Source organism: Phoxinus phoxinus (genome assembly GCF_949152265.1).
Source record: "Phoxinus phoxinus genome assembly, chromosome: 14".
Taxonomy (NCBI): domain Eukaryota; kingdom Metazoa; phylum Chordata; class Actinopteri; order Cypriniformes; family Leuciscidae; genus Phoxinus; species Phoxinus phoxinus.
The window spans coordinates 2,970,147-2,990,111 of NC_136889.1; the positions used below are offsets into that span (position 1 = coordinate 2,970,147).

A 19,965-nucleotide genomic window follows, 5' to 3' on the forward strand; every position below is an offset into this window, starting at 1 on the left:
CAATCAGTATATGGGGATGAGTAGGAGGCCATGATGGACAGAGCCAAAGGGGCAAATTTGGCCAGGATGCCGGGGTTACACCCCTACTCTTTTTCCGAAGGACATCCTGGGGTTTTTAATGATCACAGAGAGTCAAGACCTCAAGGCTGGTTCACACGGCAGGATAATTAGGCCGATTTTAGCCCCGATTCACCCCTTCCGACAATCTTAAGGATGCTCCGATTATCGTAAAATAATCTGATCAGTCCGCCATGATTGTTTACTCTGAAGTCACGTTTGATCTCGAGGGATTTCGCGAGATTTCCCATCTGACCTGGGAATGCTCGGGAGCCAAATCGGTTCATGTGTGATGTGTTGATTTTGCCGTGTGGTTGCGTTGCGCACCACACACTGTACGACCAAAACTGTTAGACCCGTGATTTTTTAATCGGCGTGTGTGGGGTCTCTCAGGTTTGAAAAATCGGCCGACAATTTTAAAATCGTCCCGTCTGAACCAGGCTTCAGTTTAACGTCTCATCTGACAGTACTCTTTACGCTCTTTGACAGTATAGTGTCCCCGTCACTACACTGGGGCGTTAGGACCCACACAGACCACAGGGTGAGCGCCCCCTGCTGGCCTCACTAACACCTCTTCCAGCAGTAGACTGGTTTTCCCAGGAGTCTCCCATCCAGGTAGTGACCAGGCTCAGCCCTGCTTATCTTGGGCAAGTATTGGGCTACAGGGTGATGTGGCTGCTGATAAAAAGACATCAGCTTGCCCATCACCAACAGGAGGCCATGATGCTCAACAAGATGAAGTATTAATAACATTCATGCATTAATGCAACCGTAGCGTAAACCTTCAGTAGGCATGTCACATCTTGCCTCCTCTCCGATCACGCAGATCCTGGTCACGAAGAGAGAGGAAGTTAATGGAATCAATACTACTCCCTGGGTGATAAAAGCATCATGGAAAGTAAGGTGTGAAAGGGATAGTGGCTCTTGGGAGAGACATGTTGACAGGTCTGTCCTTTACAGGTCCTGTAGAGACGCTGATGGGGTGATGAGCAGCTATAAAGGTTAAATGGACTCTGACTGTTAGTTTCAAGTCAGGAAAGTCAGAGAGTCAAAATAAAATCAGTATCTGTCTCACATAATGCATTCCATTTAATTCAATTTCAAGTTATGCATTCTAACTTTAATTCAAGGCATGCATTAAGGTTATGCATTCAATTTAAAGTTATGCATTTAATTTAAAGTCATGTTATCACGTTATGCATTCTGTTTAATGCAATTTAAAGTTATGCATTACATTTAATTCAGTTTAAAGTTATCCATTCAATTTGATTTAATGTTACCTTGTGCGTTCAAGTTGTACTTTTTTTTTTTATTCAATTTAAAAATTAGGCTATGTATTCAATTTAATTCATTTAGAAATGTATCCATTCAATTTAATTCAATGTAAAGTTATGCATTCATTTTAATTCAATTTGAAGTTATGTATTTAAATAAAATCAACATGAAATGGGATCTTTGAGTAGATGAGAACCTTGAGAGGAAACCAAATGCATTTTCTTTCTTGACAAATGTGTTATTATTGCCTTTATCTTCGTTGTATAAATCTGCATTACCTGCAAGTTAAAGTATAAGAATAACTCAAATTGATTTGGCTATTCCAAAAAAGTTGTTTGAATAGGGTCCATTTGGATTTAATTTCGAGTTTAAACTCCCTCCCTCTTTAAACGGCACTTGAAATATATAGTTAAATGCACAAGACTAATCAGTGTCTTAAATATAACCCTGTACAAATGGCGGCAGCTCCGCTGCACAGAGGAAATTGAGCTCTTCTGCTTGAAAGGTCTTTGGCGACACGGCAAGGCGGATGATTATCTATTTCCCAATAGAACGAGCTTGCTAACATGATTTATTGTCATTTGAGCTGAGCTGTAATTTGCTCATTCGCTATGGCTGGAAAGCCCGTGAACGTGCAGGACACAATCGCAGCTTTCACCCACAGGCTGCGGCTCATTATTCAGCGTAGTCAAAGGAAAGAAACAAATTTCTGCATGGCAAGAGGTGGAGCAGCTGTTTTCCAGAGCTTAGGAATGGGTAACACAATCCTGTCAGGACTATGCAGATGTGCAGACATGCAAAAAAAGCAGTCTGACAGCCGCTGACACCTTCTCAGTCAGACACCAATGACATTGTGCAGGATAAGTCCAAGTATCGTTTGCTCGTTCCATTCCCAGACACGCAGAGGTGTTTTAATGAAGAGCGGTGGGACTGCGGTGTGAGGAGAGGGTCCCGTCTCACCTCTCGCCATCACGGCTCCTCGGAGGGGAACAGCTGCGCCTCACCCTGTCTATTCTCACATGACAAATCACAGGCCAAAGACAGGAGAACATTCTCACACCTCAATCCTTGGCACACGCATTTCTCCTTTCTAAATGTGTAATAAACATAGGGCTTAAAAAAAAGCTGCTATTGTCTCGGTCCCTAAATCACCAGAATAACATCCAACAGGAGAAAATATTACAAGATACAAGTTCTTTAATAATTAACACTGCAAAAGATTTGGGATTTTAACTTTGTAATTAGTATTTTGTACTCATTTTCGAGTTAAAGCTAAAGTTCACCCAAAGAAACAAATTATTTACTCACCCTCACAATAGATATTTTGATGAAAAGTTCAAAACAGCATTTAAACCCACTGACTTTCATTGTATAGAAAAGTTGGTCATACAGGTTTCGAATGATATGAGGATGAGTTAGTGAGGTAATTCTCCTTAAAATATCTAAAAACTCTTTAAATGTACTTGAAAGGCAACACTGAAGGAGATATTTAGACTTGGTTTCATAGATGTGTCAATAATAAAGTATTTTATCTCACTGAACTGGCTGATTTTTTTTGTGTGTATTTTATTTATATTTTTTCACTTGTATATAAACTACTTAAAACCAAGTAAAATTAGCCAAAATGCACCTCAATTCAAGAGAAAATCTATGAAAACTCTTATTATTATATCTTATTCAGTGTTGCCTTTCAAGTCAATCTATATCATTTTGATTTTAAGGTTTTTTTTGCAGTTTAGCTTACTCATCTTTTTATGGGCACTCTTGAGTGTTTTACTTGGGTTGTGTAATTTATTATAATTAATCAAATAAAATAAACACCAACACAACCTTTATGACATCAGCTAAAGAGGAAAGATGTTTCAGAGGCAGAGCAAGATCACAAACAATAAAAAAACTCTGTTTTCTTTGGAATAACATGAACTGATGAATATCCTAAATACAACCTGGAATGGAAGATTTCACGTTGCAAACAATAATCAACCCCATTTTTCATGCAAAAATAACAAGGCTTACCTCTCCCATAGAAAAATTTGTGGTAATAATACGCTCCCAGGTCGATGTGCTCGATGATGTACCGCTTGACCTTTTCACGGTGGATTGCCTGGCTTTCCCGTGGCACCTCCAGCACAGACACGCCAGCATTGGTACAGTGTGAGCTCAAGGACGACTCGAAAGAGCAGTTTTCTCCTCCAGCACTGTAGGTGGTGTTAGTGGCCCTGGAGAGAGAGATCCTCCTCTCCCCCTCTCCACCAACCTCATTGCGAAAATGCGGGCAATTGAGCACCAATCCATTGCTTTTCCCATCCCCCTCATCCGCATCCAGGTTCTCCTTAGGATTGAGGTCTTCCCGACTTCCCAGTGGCGATTCAAACATGGATGCAGGTCCAGGATTATTCCCACCCACCTGTCCACCACCTGGGAGTTGGTACTGCGAGGCAGCAGAAGCTCCGGTTGTGGTGTTTTTCCTCTGGTTGAGGCTGATACGGTTTGCCACCGCTTCACTGATGTTAAAGAGGACGCTCTGGACGTCATAGTGAGCAAAGCATTTCTGAAAACTGAGCGGCCGGCGGTCGTCCTGCTCGGTGGAGAGTCGTAAACCATCGTTCTCGCTTTTAATAGTCCTCAACTTCCTAAAAAGTGATGTCTCGGATGACTCTGACTTGAGGCGACGCATGAAAGACTTCTCCCTTTCTCGGCTGTAGAGGAGTGAGCTGTCCACGTAGTCGTAGCCCGAGATTCGGACGATCTCACCGCGGGCTATTTGAGCGGCGGTCTGCAAGCTTGGGGAGAGGGTTGTGTCGTAGCGAAGGAGTTCTGGGAAACCGACAGGCGGGGCGCTGCGATGGTCCAAACTGTCAATCCGGTATCCTCGCAACATGGTGAAGAACCCTTCATTCCCGAGACCCTGGCGGTCAATAGAGGAAGTGCTGCCGTATTCCCGATGCAACGAGGCACCAGTGTTTGGGTTGACTGCGTTCTGGTCCAATATGTCCTCCGCATCAATGTCGCTGATGGTCACGTCACTATTACTCCGCTGGCGAATGGGATGAAGCCCCTTCAAAGGGGATCGACTTAAAAGGTCACTCAGGGAATATTTTGTATCCGAATAATCAGGCTCCATTGGTGCTTCACCCAAATCCGTGATCTCCACACTTTGGTCTGGCTGCCCGTTCTGAAAGGCCGTGATGACGCTCTCGTAGTTGGGCCCGCCTCGGATTTCCCAACCCTCCTTTTTCGGGGGCCAGTCCGTTACCCTGGCTCGCACCCCCATTTTAGGCATGGCGGGCGTCCCGTTTGTTTTACCACCCCCTTCCAGCTTGCCCTGTGTGTTGGTCGCTGGATGTCCCATACTCCCATTCAATGCTTTCAGCTTCCTGGTAAACAATTCCTCAGATGACTGCATGACGTTAGAGAAGCCCTCAAGCGATGGAAGGTTTGTTTTATCGTCGATACCCACGGCTCAAGCTCATATCCGTCTTGCAGCTGCTTGGGAAAGCGAGAACTCAAGTCCCCTTATCGGTTACATTGTCATAGGTCACCCATTTGAGTCCCAGGGCCAGCTATCTCAACTAGCTTAAGATTTGTCCTAGAGTCCACATGAAGGGGTTCCTTTCACTCCAAGTCCATTTTTCTTCAGGAGTGACCAGTTTGATGAAAGACAGGCAGCATTTGGGTGTCACGGACGGCTGGAGCTTCAAGGAGCAGAAGGGGTCAGTTGAAACAGCTATCCTTTCACAGAGCTCAGCTAATTTAGGACGACAGCTGGAGGAGAGCGATCTGTTGGGAGCAAGGAGAAAAACAAAAGCACATTAAGGCATCTCACAGAGAACAGCAGAATATATTTATTCAGACACTGTTCCAAGACAGTGGGATGTCTTTCTCAAAACCTCCTTATGACCACAGAACAATGTAAGACTGTTAGATTAGTGGCAGGGTGTGTACCGCAAAACAGCCCTGATGACTCCTTCAACTAGCTCTTCTCACAAAGAGATCATTTAAAAATATTAATGCCCATTTCTTTTTGCTTTTTTGCTTACTTGTATTGGCCGAGTAGGGGTTCAAATCAAGAGAACATTCAGTGGTTTTCAAACCGGATTATGCATTAGGCAAGGAGAACTCAGCAAAATGTCTTTATTTTCATGGCACATTTATTCACTCACACAGAGTACTGGAGCTCCTAAACGCAATGCATACATTACAACGTGCATTTAAATGTATGCATTGCATTTGGGGGCTCCAGTACTCGTGGGAGTGTATAAATGTGCACAACTAAGTATAGTTGTATACTGTACAGTACACACACACATATATATATATATACAGGGGTGCACATAACTGGTACGCAGGTACGCATGCGCGACAAAAATCAGGAATGCGTAATGCCACTTGTGTTACTACGCGCCTTTGCGTACTTTAAGGGTAACTGTCGCCAAAATGCAACATAGGCAGTGTTCATTTAATTTTTTCACGTTTTAAATGACGACCACGTCAACGAATAAAAACTAGACGGAAATTAGGGAGGGACGATTGGGGAAGAGATCCAGTCAGAACGGATTTGCGTTTGTGGTAACGTTAGATGCGCACATTTGAATTGTAACGTGCTGATCTACCCGGCCGCACACGAGTTGGCATGCGCTTGATGCATGTCTCAAATCGTTAAAAAACGTCTTGGATAAAGAGAAGAGCAGACATGGATAGATCTGAATAAGAGAGACGACGCGAAAGAGAGCTTTATTCGGTATGCTTTTCTGTGCGAACACACACACATACGCGACCCGAAGCGTGCTGTCCTGCACATAGACAGCGCGCAAGGACTGAATTGAGCTCTCTTTCGCATCTGAATGGACAAATACACACAACATTATGTCTAAATGTCAGTTTTGGAGAGCATTCACGTAAACACAGTCGGTTATGTCTTTACAGAACGTACAGTGCATCAGTGCAATTAGATCTGCATTCTGCACACTCGGTCTTAAAGTGACAGTGCGTAATAAACCTAATGCCTTCTATACACTTAATATTGATCAAATAACAAAATAAAAAGAGAAAATTCACTGCTGTTTAATATCTTTAATAAGGATTCATTATATTTAATTTATACAAATAAATATCTGAACAATCAAATAATACTTTAAAGACCCACTCCGATGAAAATCATGTTTTTCTAGGTGTTAACATGTTCTTGTGGCATTTTTCTGGTGTTAGAGAACATATCTTGAGAAAAATAAGCTCAAAGTTGTATTTCTGAGTATTTCTACATTCAAATGTCTGTGAATCAGTAGCAGACGCTAAAATGCCGTTTAAAATAGACTGGAGTTATGACGTAGTAACTCCACTGGGCGGGGCCACGAGCTCATACTCAAATTGGAACACATACTGTCACAAATAAGTCACTTTTCACCGTCTATCAATCGTCAAAACTAAAGTTTGGAGAGCACAGACTGATCCCGTCAGTAATTACATCATTACATAATGAGAGAGGGCAGCCAGCCTCCTCCAGCCAAGCAACAGGCGACATTCGTGCATGTGAAATTCCGCGCTCGTCCAAGTAGACTTGCACACGCCGGGTGGCGACGAGTTTCGCCTGTCGCAGTCGTTTGTCCTCTCGTGTGTCAAGCCCATCACTCGTGAGAGAGTCAGTCAGTTTTTCAGATATAGCGGTGACATTAGCATCATAATAATCCCGAAATTCCGAGCAATCCACTGATACTAAATATGTCCTGATTGATCACTGTGGGAGGGATGAAATATTGAGGCGAAGTCGAGCTGTTTTTTACCGCGACGTCTCGGAGTGAAATAATGATCGGTGATAACTTTGATTAACTTCGGATAATAATAATTAACGTGTATATATAATACTGTAATGCTTCTCCGTGCCAACGGCTCCGCCCACAACGCAGAGGCGAATTGCTAATGAGCTCCTGCCGCTCTGCTGAAGCGAAGTCCCAGAAAACGGCACAGGTTTCGAGATTTTGGCTAAAAATGGTATAATCGTAATTTAAAGACCACTGGGAATGTTTAAAAATAGCTCAAAATATGATCGGAGTGGGACTTTAAATAAATCTTTTCCAAAGGTGTTTTCTATCATTTTAGGTAGTTTTTCCCCCCCACGCTGATGTAAATTTAAGTGTTAGTTTTTTTTAATTAGTTTGGTTTTAGTTAGTTATTTTATGCAATAAAAACGGGAATGTGACGTCATGATTGACAGCTGTGGCTACGCTACATTATGGGGTGAGTACCAAACACCATCTCCTGGTACTCACCTGAGTAACTCACTGAAAAAGTTATGTGCACCCCTGTATATATATATATATATATATATATATATATATATATATATATATATATATATATATATATATATATATGTGTATGTGTGTCTATATATGTGTGTGTGTGTATATATATATATATATATATGCGTGTGTGTGTGTGTGTGTGTGTGTGTGTGTGTGTGTGTGTGTGTGTGTGTGTGTGTGTCTTAAAGGTTCCCAGTGGGAACTTCTGCTGCCATTTGTGGGTCAGGAAGGTGCCACTGATGACCTTAATGGGTTTTTCATGTTCATGAATATCGTGCAAATTCCACATTCATGCATCCTGATATAATGTGCTATACAGAATCATGTAACATGACCTGACATTGCTATCAGCACACACAAAATCCATTATATAGCTTGACCTACAACATAAATTGTATGACCCTTTTTTCTGAACAGAACTACTAATATTCATTCTTTTTTCCCTATGCCAAAAAAAAAAAAAAAGGAACAGGAACAGGAACAAGAACAAGGGACAATACATCCCATCTTCACGTTCTCGCACGGTTCAGTTTCTGATGTACAACACAACACCACTGAAAGGTTAACATACTGTAGAGGTTACAAATATACATTAAACAATAGGCCAGTGCTGCATGTTGTAATTTTAGCAGGTTTAAAAGTCATTTTGATTTGCAACAAGCAGATGACCTGCAAGTGCAGGTTTGACCCAAATTCACAGTAGGTGTACATAACATGCAACTAGGATTGAGAACACTGAATTTGGAAGGGAGATTGCTGCCCTGGTTGTAGTTTTTGGATAAAAGCGTGTCTTCAAATGGTTATTTTTATTACTGTGAATTGATTAAAAAAAATATCACCTGGCACGCATGTAGTATAATCAACTGAATAATTGCATAAATCAAAAGCACAATATTTGCCTGGAAAAGCCCAGAAATTAAGATAAATTCAAATAAATTACATAATTGAGGCAGAATAGATAATAATGTCTTTAGAATTAAAATGAAATTAATTATACAGAAAACCATTTTGAAAATCCTTTGACTAGGTTTGTCTTTAAGAAAATCATGGTATCGCATAGTGCTTTGAATAATTATTATGGTGATGAAATCATACTAGTACTAATACATTTTTGAAAGCAGACTCAAATAATGTAAAGCTTCATGACATTTTATGACTGCATTGGTGAACTTACATTGACTTTTTCTTACAGACTGGACTGTCAGTTTTTCAGATATAGCGGTGACATTAGCATCATAATAATCCCGAAATTCCGAGCAATCCACTGATACTAAATATGTCCTGATTGATCACTGTGGGAGGGATGAAATATTGAGGCGAAGTCGAGCTGTTTTTTACCGCGACGTCTCGGAGTGAAATAATGATCGGTGATAACTTTGATTAACTTCGGATAATAATAATTAACGTGTATATATAATACTGTAATGCTTCTCCGTGCCAACGGCTCCGCCCACAACGCAGAGGCGAATTGCTAATGAGCTCCTGCCGCTCTGCTGAAGCGAAGTCCCAGAAAACGGCACAGGTTTCGAGATTTTGGCTAAAAATGGTATAATCGTAATTTAAAGACCACTGGGAATGTTTAAAAATAGCTCAAAATATGATCGGAGTGGGACTTTAAATAAATCTTTTCCAAAGGTGTTTTCTATCATTTTAGGTAGTTTTTCCCCCCCACGCTGATGTAAATTTAAGTGTTAGTTTTTTTTAATTAGTTTGGTTTTAGTTAGTTATTTTATGCAATAAAAACGGGAATGTGACGTCATGATTGACAGCTGTGGCTACGCTACATTATGGGGTGAGTACCAAACACCATCTCCTGGTACTCACCTGAGTAACTCACTGAAAAAGTTATGTGCACCCCTGTATATACACATATATATATATATATATATATATATATATATATATATATATATATATATATGTGTATGTGTGTCTATATATGTGTGTGTGTGTATATATATATATATATATATGCGTGTGTGTGTGTGTGTGTGTGTGTGTGTGTGTGTGTGTGTGTGTGTGTGTGTGTGTGTCTTAAAGGTTCCCAGTGGGAACTTCTGCTGCCATTTGTGGGTCAGGAAGGTGCCACTGATGACCTTAATGGGTTTTTCATGTTCATGAATATCGTGCAAATTCCACATTCATGCATCCTGATATAATGTGCTATACAGAATCATGTAACATGACCTGACATTGCTATCAGCACACACAAAATCCATTATATAGCTTGACCTACAACATAAATTGTATGACCCTTTTTTCTGAACAGAACTACTAATATTCATTCTTTTTTCCCTATGCCAAAAAAAAAAAAAAAGGAACAGGAACAGGAACAAGAACAAGGGACAATACATCCCATCTTCACGTTCTCGCACGGTTCAGTTTCTGATGTACAACACAACACCACTGAAAGGTTAACATACTGTAGAGGTTACAAATATACATTAAACAATAGGCCAGTGCTGCATGTTGTAATTTTAGCAGGTTTAAAAGTCATTTTGATTTGCAACAAGCAGATGACCTGCAAGTGCAGGTTTGACCCAAATTCACAGTAGGTGTACATAACATGCAACTAGGATTGAGAACACTGAATTTGGAAGGGAGATTGCTGCCCTGGTTGTAGTTTTTGGATAAAAGCGTGTCTTCAAATGGTTATTTTTATTACTGTGAATTGATTAAAAAAAATATCACCTGGCACGCATGTAGTATAATCAACTGAATAATTGCATAAATCAAAAGCACAATATTTGCCTGGAAAAGCCCAGAAATTAAGATAAATTCAAATAAATTACATAATTGAGGCAGAATAGATAATAATGTCTTTAGAATTAAAATGAAATTAATTATACAGAAAACCATTTTGAAAATCCTTTGACTAGGTTTGTCTTTAAGAAAATCATGGTATCGCATAGTGCTTTGAATAATTATTATGGTGATGAAATCATACTAGTACTAATACATTTTTGAAAGCAGACTCAAATAATGTAAAGCTTCATGACATTTTATGACTGCATTGGTGAACTTACATTGACTTTTTCTTACAGACTGGACTGTCCTTAACAACAATTCAAGAGAGCAGGATTTTGGATCCCAGTGCTGTAACCTAACTAACAGTTTTCACATTGAAATGCAGCAGCAGCAAAAGTGCTTCCTGAAATAACTTCATTAAATGAGACAGGCTTTTCTGAAAGGATGAGCAAGGACAAAACAGAGGGGCTCCGATTACATAATCCCCTTTCACATCGACACAATCATTAAGATACACATACAGACACACAGCAGGGTCACTGTGGAAAAACCCCATCCACAAAACACTCAAGGACTATTGAACTGTGACTAAAAGTGTCTCCTTCAATGTAACGAGACTCAGAACAAGCTGCTGAATTCCAACAGAAAGATCCTTCTCCAAAAGCTCCTTACAAATCCAAACATCGAAATCCAAATGATATACCTTAGAAATCCAAATGATATACCTTAAAGTACCAGTTCATTGAAGCAAACCAAAACCCTGGCAATCATTTCCAAAGGCTTTTTGTAAATGTTCTTATGTTCAAAGAAACCTAAAAATGAAGAAAAACCACAAGCAATTTATCAAACAAGATCTAATAATGCAATATTGCAAAGGCAAGATTCAAGTTTAATCTAGTTAGAGTAGTGCGGAAACTAGAGCAGAATTAAAAACTAGGGATGCAATGATATTAAAAATCTATCAATTATTTTTGGATGCATGGATGGATGGATGGATGGATGGATGGATGGATGGATGGATGGATGGATGGATGGATGGATGGATGGATGGATGGATGGATGGATGGATGGATGGATGGATGGATGGATGGATGGATGGATGGAGCCTGTCATGATAACTACTTTGTGTTGTGCGGTATATTGTCCCAGAAATAATTGCGATAAACAATATTATTGCCATTTTAAGACCATTTTATGCCACTGAATATATAATCATAATATAACAGCATAATAATGCAAGTAGGCCTACACACTTTCAAATGACAACAATCTATTAATTCTTTAGCCTAGATCATGGAAATAAAGTGTCAAAAAATTAAATATCCTAAATTAAAAAAAACTTTTCTTTTTAAATAAACATTTTCTAAAAATAAAAAAATGCAAAGTAATAAGTAGGGAAAAATGCACTTGCAAATGCACAAAAGGCACTTATGGAAATGTTCCATTTGCAGATTTTTCTCTGTAAAGTAAAGGTGCACATTATTGCTGAAAACACAAACACTGCTTAGCAGTCAGATGTCCGTATGAACAAATGCACAGATGCCTCAACAGGCCTTATCTGCTGATAAAACTATTTACACCGTGATGTTTATATATGCCCCAGAACTGTGGATAGCAGCTTTGAAATCAAGTGCATTTGGACTTGTTCTTTCAAACTGTATGTAGTTGTCAGGAAAACACGATGGCCCAGTGGCCAAAACAGCCCAAAGACGACCTTTTTTTCACCTGTCGACGACCGCTCTGTTTATGAATAAAACTATTCATCATGAAGGAACTGCCCGAGCCCCACTTTTGCCTCTGACACGGAGAACAGACAAGATGACTGCACGATGGGCACAATGTTGGTGACATTCATTGTCATGTAAACATAATGGGCAATATATAGTGTCACCAAAAATTATTGAAGTCATGTACATATATTGTGCGATAAGTGAATGAATGAATGAATGAATGAATGAATGAATGAATGAATGAATGAACGAACGAACGAACGAACGAACGAACGAACGAACGAACGAACGAACGAACGAACGAACGAACGAACGAACGAACGAACGAACGAACGAACGAACGAACGAACGAACGAACGAACGAACGAACGAACGAACGAACGAACGAACGAACGAACGAACGAACGAACGAACGAACGAACGAACGAACGAACGAACGAACGAACGAACGAACGAACGAACGAACGAACGAACGAACGAATGAATTGTATTTAGCCATTATAAATGTATATGAAAAATGGATATTCATCTTGAGGTTTGCTAGAGATTACACCGTTATAATGTACTATTGGCAGATAAATATTTATCCAATAATGACCAATTTAGAGACATTTATATAAAAATAACCTCTAATACTGGCCAATAACTGAAGTGGTGGTACTGACATATTGTTCATTGCTAGTAAAAATGCAAAAATGTATAAGAGGCAAGAGCTCATGGATAGTGGTCGACCAATATGGATTTTCTGATGACTGATGGCTATCCAAAAACACTGGCTGATAAATGTCAGCATTGGCGATATATTGGTCAACAACTACAGACCAGATGCGTCTTCAGGAGTTTCTATCTTCAGCAGATCAGATGGATGTTTCATGTTCACCACAGACAAACAGAGGGTTCTGGAAAGTGTAAACATCTGCCACACACATAAACAAGACATCACAATCATGGTGGTCTCTGAGAACCGATGAAGTCCATCTAGAACACAGACAATGATAAATGTTCTCCATCGTGTCTTTCTCTACAGGGACCCCTGATTGCAGCACAACCTGGTGGCGGTGGTCAGCAAAAATATATCATCCCTATGACCTCTGACCTGCACAGGGTTTGTTTTGTGACTGGGCCTTCTGTGTGTGTGTGAAGGAAGCTGATGATGGGAGGTCTGAGACACACACACACACACACAGTCTTTAATGAGAAAAACTCAGCAGTCATTATCTTTGGTCAACCTCCAAGGCCAAAGAAATGAAATTGGGGAGAGGGGGTGGTGGCTGCGAGACTAATTATAGCAATGAACTCATTTTCTGTCACTGCCTGGGCCATTTTTGTGTCTTTTGGAGCCGTTTCGCCAGGTCTTAAAATAATCTTTTGACACGGTGGCCTGATTAAAGGCTGTGGGAGTATTAATGTGCCGTCACCAGGAGAACCCGGTGCTGTCAGCCTTCTTTAAAATGATATGGCACTGTCAGCTTTAGACGTGATCGCTGGACCTGGGGGAAAATATTATCAGCACACCATGTTCAGAGCATTTCCACCATTATTTTACACTAGCCATCATATAATGCACAGTTAAAGCTGTTTTTAGTTTAATAATCTTTTTAATTAACCTTATTTACACATGATTATTCATAATAAACCACTTTGTTTGTAGAGGCGACTTGTGCATGGACAAATGCTGTAATTTTCTTAAATGATCAAATCTAATTATTATTATGGGGTGGGGGGGGGGGTATTTTGCAAAGATTGAGATTTTATATGCTTTGGATAGTGTACTATTAGAAAGGTTTGTGGGAGGTTTGAGCTCATAAATATTACATTTTGTATTTGTTGACTAAAAAAAAAAAAATGTAAAAAAAAGTGCAATGCACAAAAAAATGCCACAGCATGTTTAGTGCATTGTACTTTTTAATGCAATACAAGACCTCATCCATGCAGGGCAGAAACAGCTGAATCCTGTGATTCTCTTGAGCGCAGGGGTCATTCCAAACCTCCTCGTCACCCAAACCGGCTCTGACAGGAGAGCTGTGCTGCAAAGTCAGGACACTGGGAGAGAGTTTAAACACGCTGCTTTGCTGTTATACTGATAGGATGATAAGTGAAAACCGAACCTAAGATCATCTCATGATTAAACCCACCAAACACCACAACCCTAAAGCCCGGTTCACACTACCAGCGAAAGGCAGCCTCAAAGCGACATGATCCAGTTCGTCCAAGAGCTGATGTCCGGCGACACAAGCGACAGTCGGCCAATTTTCAAGGCTAGCAATAGTGAGCTTTGAAAGCATAAGATCCCACCTTCCCCTGAGAGTCTTGAAAGGCATGCCTCCTTAAATACATGAAGGTGTAGAGCAGGAGAGGCGGTGTTAAACTACCTCACGTCTCAAAGCATATAACAATAATAATGAACATAAACAACCTAAAGAGGTCTGAGCTGTACCACCTGACTGCTGCATTCATCACAGATTTCCATCTCTTCCACATTACAGTAGATATGGTGTGAATGCAGCACAAGCTGGATGTCTTAGGGTGCTTTCACATCTGTAGTTCGGTTCATTTGGTCCGGACCAAGGGAGAAAATGTATACTTTGTAGCATTTTTCAGGCGTTTTGGTTCCTTTTCACACCACACTGATTCCTCTGGTCCGAATCAGTTGATGAAACGAACCAAAATGCAGTCACGTGACAACATCCACATCACTCGTTGGCCAGATGTGTCTTAAAAACGCATTTTCATAACTGCACTTCGATTGTCAGAATTAACAGAATTAATTCCAACAGAACTGACGGAAGTAAACAAGGAGGAAAATCCGACAGACAACGACACACTTTACTATGGAGAGACGACTGCGTGGCTGATTGTATTCCTGGTCAAAGTTTATTATATAGATTGTCTTCACCACTTTAGGCAAACAATAGCATTTGCGAATGAAGCGAGGATGCGGCTTGAAAATAATGTTTTATGCACTGCACGTGGCGAGTCACTTCAGGAGGAGGCGACGCGTGCATCATTGTTGCTAAACAGTGACATAATGCACAGACTACGGCAGCTGGCTTGGTCCAAAAATGTGCAGTTCTTTGACAGTTGGGTCTGTTCCAGGTTGGATCACGTTCTCATCACAAATGAACCGCTCCAGAGTTTGTTTGAAAGTGTACCGAGACCACCTCGCTTGTTTGGTCCGCACCGGAGTGTGATTGCTGCATTCACACCGGCCCAAACCAACCACACCACGGGGGACGACGAACTGTAGTGTGATTCAACCCAACTAAATGAGGCAGGCGTGAAAGCACCCTTAGTTCAGGAGAAACTGTAAAAGGAGGCTGATGTTTCGGTTGCGGTGCTAGTGACTGACGTCTGTCGAACTCATAGCATGAACTTAGTGATTGCTCTGAAGACTTTCAACCAGCATAACAAAAAAAAATTCTGGAACAAATCGCCTACCCTGCCTTGACACAACACTCTCCATAACCAGACACCTTACGGCATGAAAAAGCACTAAACAGTTTTCATAAATAATAAATGGCTGAATGTGAAAATGAGGTAATGAAAATATTCAAGGAGGCCTTCCTTTTCAAACTCAACTAAAACGTACGTCATTTAACCAACAATGTTTATTTTTGTCCTTATTCAGGTTAAACAAAGAGTTCACAGCCTATTATCTGAGAACACAAAATAACACACACACGCAATTTACACCTCGCTGAGGACTTCAAACTATTTTTCTGGTTTCAATCAAACTTCAAGGGCCTTTTTTTTTTAACCTTGAGGTGACACGGGTGGCGATTATTAAATTCCTCACACCAAAAAAAAAGAAGAAAAAAAAAGGCTGGTAACGGTAACCAGACACTGGCATTTCTGGTTTCATAAACACTCGTATTTCTGCTTCAACGGAGCAGTTCGCAGCCTTGAAGGAGCAGATTAATAGTGCCATGAACATGGGCCAAATCGTGTCAACAAAATCCAAGCAATTAAACCGTTAAGCCAGTTAATAATGTGTTGCTTTTAAATGCAAGGGTTCATTATTAGGTTCTGGGAATTCATTCTCATCCTGCTGACGGAGTTATTCTTAACGGTGGGTCGAGGGCCAAGTCGGGCCATCCCGAACACGGATCCAAACGGCCCCCTGAAACACACCCTTCCTTTAATCTGCGGCTCATAACTCGGGGCTCTCGACAGGGAGGCGTCCGCCACAAGCTGACACTCAAATTAGCACCAGCGTGCGGCTCTGGACGTTACGAGGCTATAACCTCCTCTGTAATAAGACGGGCCCCTGCATCAGACGGGCTCTTTGAGGCCCGCCACGAGCACCGCTGGGGATTTAATAGCCAGTTTCTGCAGGGGAATCACACCCTTCGGTGATCAACAGTTGGTGGCTGAAAGAGCCGCGGAGAGAAATTTACATTTTGTGCGACCAGACCGACACAGATTAGACAAGCAAAGAGATGCTGATAATGTGTCCGGAGTAGAAATAAGAAAATGAGCAGGGAAGCGTAGAGATAAACCAAACAAAACAAACATCTGGTGTATTTTAACATCCTCAAGCATTGGCGATGCCATGGAAAAAAGGCAGTGTGCATTTTAAAACATCCAGCTTTTGTTGGGTCTAATGACAATGCAAATGATGATGGATGATATTTAGATGGAAAAACTGACATGGCACACACCTCTCTTGAAGACATCAGCTGACGGCAACGTCATGAACTATCTAAAGTCTGTAAAAGCACACTGCAGTCAAAACTCAAACGCAGTAACAGATTAAGTCAGTATTTGCATTTTCTCATGCATTCAAGTCCGCATTGACCACGTTAGTGCATTTATAAAGAGCCGTTCCCTGCGCTTTTGCAATGATGTTCAATTAACCAAGGGTCACTTTTCGTAAAGCTGCCTTTTTTTGGGGGGGGTTTTCTATGGAATATCTGTAGAATATATTTTGTTTTGTTTTTCAATTAAGACAATTGCAGAGAACATACCTGTCTGAAGTTTCCATTAAAAAACTCGCATCCAAAACTTTCCATCCACTTCTCAATCGAATTATCTGAAGTTCGGTAAAAAAAACTAATGCGAATAAAGCTGGTGATAGTGTGTTTCCATCCAACGGCTTTAAAGCGAATAAAAACCTGTGCGTAATGACGTCACATGCTGTTTTGTCAAATTGGTATATTGAATTGATTTGAGACATTTTAAGGTGTTTCCATTAATTTTCGCACTGAATCTCACAACATTCAAGCCAACATTTGCGAACAGTTTTGCTAGACAAAATGCAATTCATTATTTATTCGGCAAATAACGTTTCCATCAGCGTTTATCGCATAAGCCGGATATCGATCAAGATAAAATGACCGAACGCATTTCATTTGAGTCGATATTCATGAAATTCAATCGAATTTTACTGTTTCCATAAGGTATTTTTCATTCGATATCACTTAATTCGGATAAAAACGGGTGGATGGAAACATAGGTCTGTGATGTGTGTGTGTGTGCTACAATGCAGCAGCGCATTAGTTTAGAAAAGGCAACAAACTTAATATCGGTAAAATAAACTGTTTAAAACACATGCATCAATATCGAGTCTCCAGATGGTATAAACAAATATAACTTGTGGAGTGCTCTCAGAGTATGCATTTATTCGTCCTTTAAACTGATGGAAACGGAGAGTAAAATATGTTTTATCCGTTGGCCCCCTCTATAGGACAGCATTAGTATTACAGCCAATGTAGCATGCGTAACTAGCTATAAACATGTCAACAGTTTAAATAACCTGTTGAGCAAGATTGTTCTTAAACTGTTGCTCCACCAAGGCTAGAAAAAAATTAAAAATACAAAAAAATACATTTACATTTTTTTATGCATTTGGCAGATGCTTTTATCCAAAGCGACTTACATTGCATTTCAAGGTACACATTTACATTCTTATCAGTTCTTGCAGTGCTTGCTGGGAATCGAACCCATGACCTTGGCGTTGAAAGCACCAACGCTCTACTGCTTGAATAACAGGAAAGCCTAATTTACAGGAAAGTCTAATTTAAACTACCGGTAATGTCCACTATACACTAATGTTACACAACAATGTAAAAGCAAGCTTGTGCATCTAGAATCATTGCTATACTTGCATAGATTCTTGGTTTAAAAACAAACAAACAAAATAAAGTTTGAAATTCTGAGACTCGAAAAACAAAGTTTTAGAGCCAAAGTCTCCTTTATCCTTGGCGTTCATGTCAACGGTTTGCCCTTGCCCTCGAGCAGCTGGAACAGTCCTCTCTGAAATCCCCAGATGCCTTCCTTCTACAGAAAATAGAAATGGGCTGTTAGAGCCATCTATCCACGGCGCAAATGAAATTGCTGGCCAGAAGCCCATATTAAAGCACCCGTCCCTGAAGACACGGCCTGAAGACACGGCACTTTTTCCTTATGTATTTGACAGTCCTTCCAGGATACCTGTTGCTGGAGGAGCCACGTTTCACAGCAGGGGTCATTCACTAGAGAAACACCTTATATGCTCTTAAGCAGCAGCAGTCAAAAACAGAACAAAATAGAAGGAAAATTATATTTTTCCCATTCAATATGACTATATAGTAAAGATAAAATTTCATTAAAATGTATATTATAAATATTAAATCGATAAAGAAATATATTACTATTGCAATAATACCACTGTTGTATACAAAAACTAATATTTAATAATTTATTATTATTAATAAAAATTTTTTTTTTTTTTTTATTACAATTATTTTAAATGTATGGCTATAATACTACTGCAATTATACTATTGCACTGTAAAGTAAAAGCAAGTACTTCATATAAATAATTTTATTAAATGAAATAATAATCATAATAATATATATTAAATTATTCAAAATAATATTTTTTATTAACATCTAAACTATAAATTAAATAAATTCAGTATTTTACTATTGCAACAATACTATTGTACTGTGAAATAAACAAACAAGTATTTAATAACAATATAGTAATAATACTTACTATTATTAGGATTGTTAAAGTATTATTCAAAATATGATTTATTTGATAAAAATGATAAAAAACACAGATATATATTACTATTGCAATTTTGTACTATAAAATAAAAACAAGTTCTGCATAAATTTTTTAATTACTATTCAAAATATATATATTTTCATTTTATTAACTAAATTAAATTAAAAAATGTCTTATTTAATGTCTAAATTATAAAAAATATTATTTTATTTTATTTCACAGAACAACAGTATATCGTAAAATACAATTTACTGTATGGTTGTCTTCATTTCTTTACTAATTTAGAATTTTGAAATATCTCACTTTGCATGTAATGAGTCTATATATTATATTAGTTTCACCTTTTAAGTTGAATTATTAAAATAAATGAACTTTTGCACAATAATCTACAAGTTTCACCTGTATATAATAATATAATTTCGATAAAATAAAAATAAACACACATCCCTCAGCAGTCTTTATGAAGACCGTGATCTGACCCAAAATACAAGGAAGTGCTGTTTACTGCAAATAACAAACTGAAGAGGGAGAAACACTGTCGATAGGCTAGAGTTCATTTACGTTTTCTAACAATATACGCCTCGGCTTGAAACGGGAAGATACCAAGACAAAGTGCAAGAACTGACTTTTGACTCCATGATGCATTAGACAAATCTAAGGCTCCTGTATTCAACATACAGTAGTTAGTCCGAAAGAGATTCAATAATGTTTCCAATCTACAGTATATATGATGCTTTACAATCCTCACTTATGCATATAGGTTTAACTGTGCATAATGCAAACAAGCAATATGCTAAGCTAAGCCATATGTTAAGCTATTCAGGTGCTCATGCACTTCTGAAATCATAAAACCAAAACAA

The 19,965-nt window shown here is 39.4% G+C and overlaps 1 protein-coding gene across 2 annotated transcripts in view; it reads right to left on the reverse strand.

The window, feature by feature from the left end:
• LOC307011050 (signal-induced proliferation-associated 1-like protein 2) overlaps window positions 1-19,965 on the reverse strand; it is a 149,133-nt gene that overhangs the window by 89,313 nt on the left and 39,855 nt on the right. For both annotated transcript variants that reach the window (XM_079636320.1, XM_079636319.1), the window contains exon 2: window positions 3,349-5,112. In XM_079636320.1, the coding sequence (XP_079492446.1) occupies window positions 3,349-4,738 (1,390 nt within the window). In that variant the 5' untranslated portion in view covers window positions 4,739-5,112. The remainder of the gene's footprint in view (window positions 1-3,348; window positions 5,113-19,965) is intronic.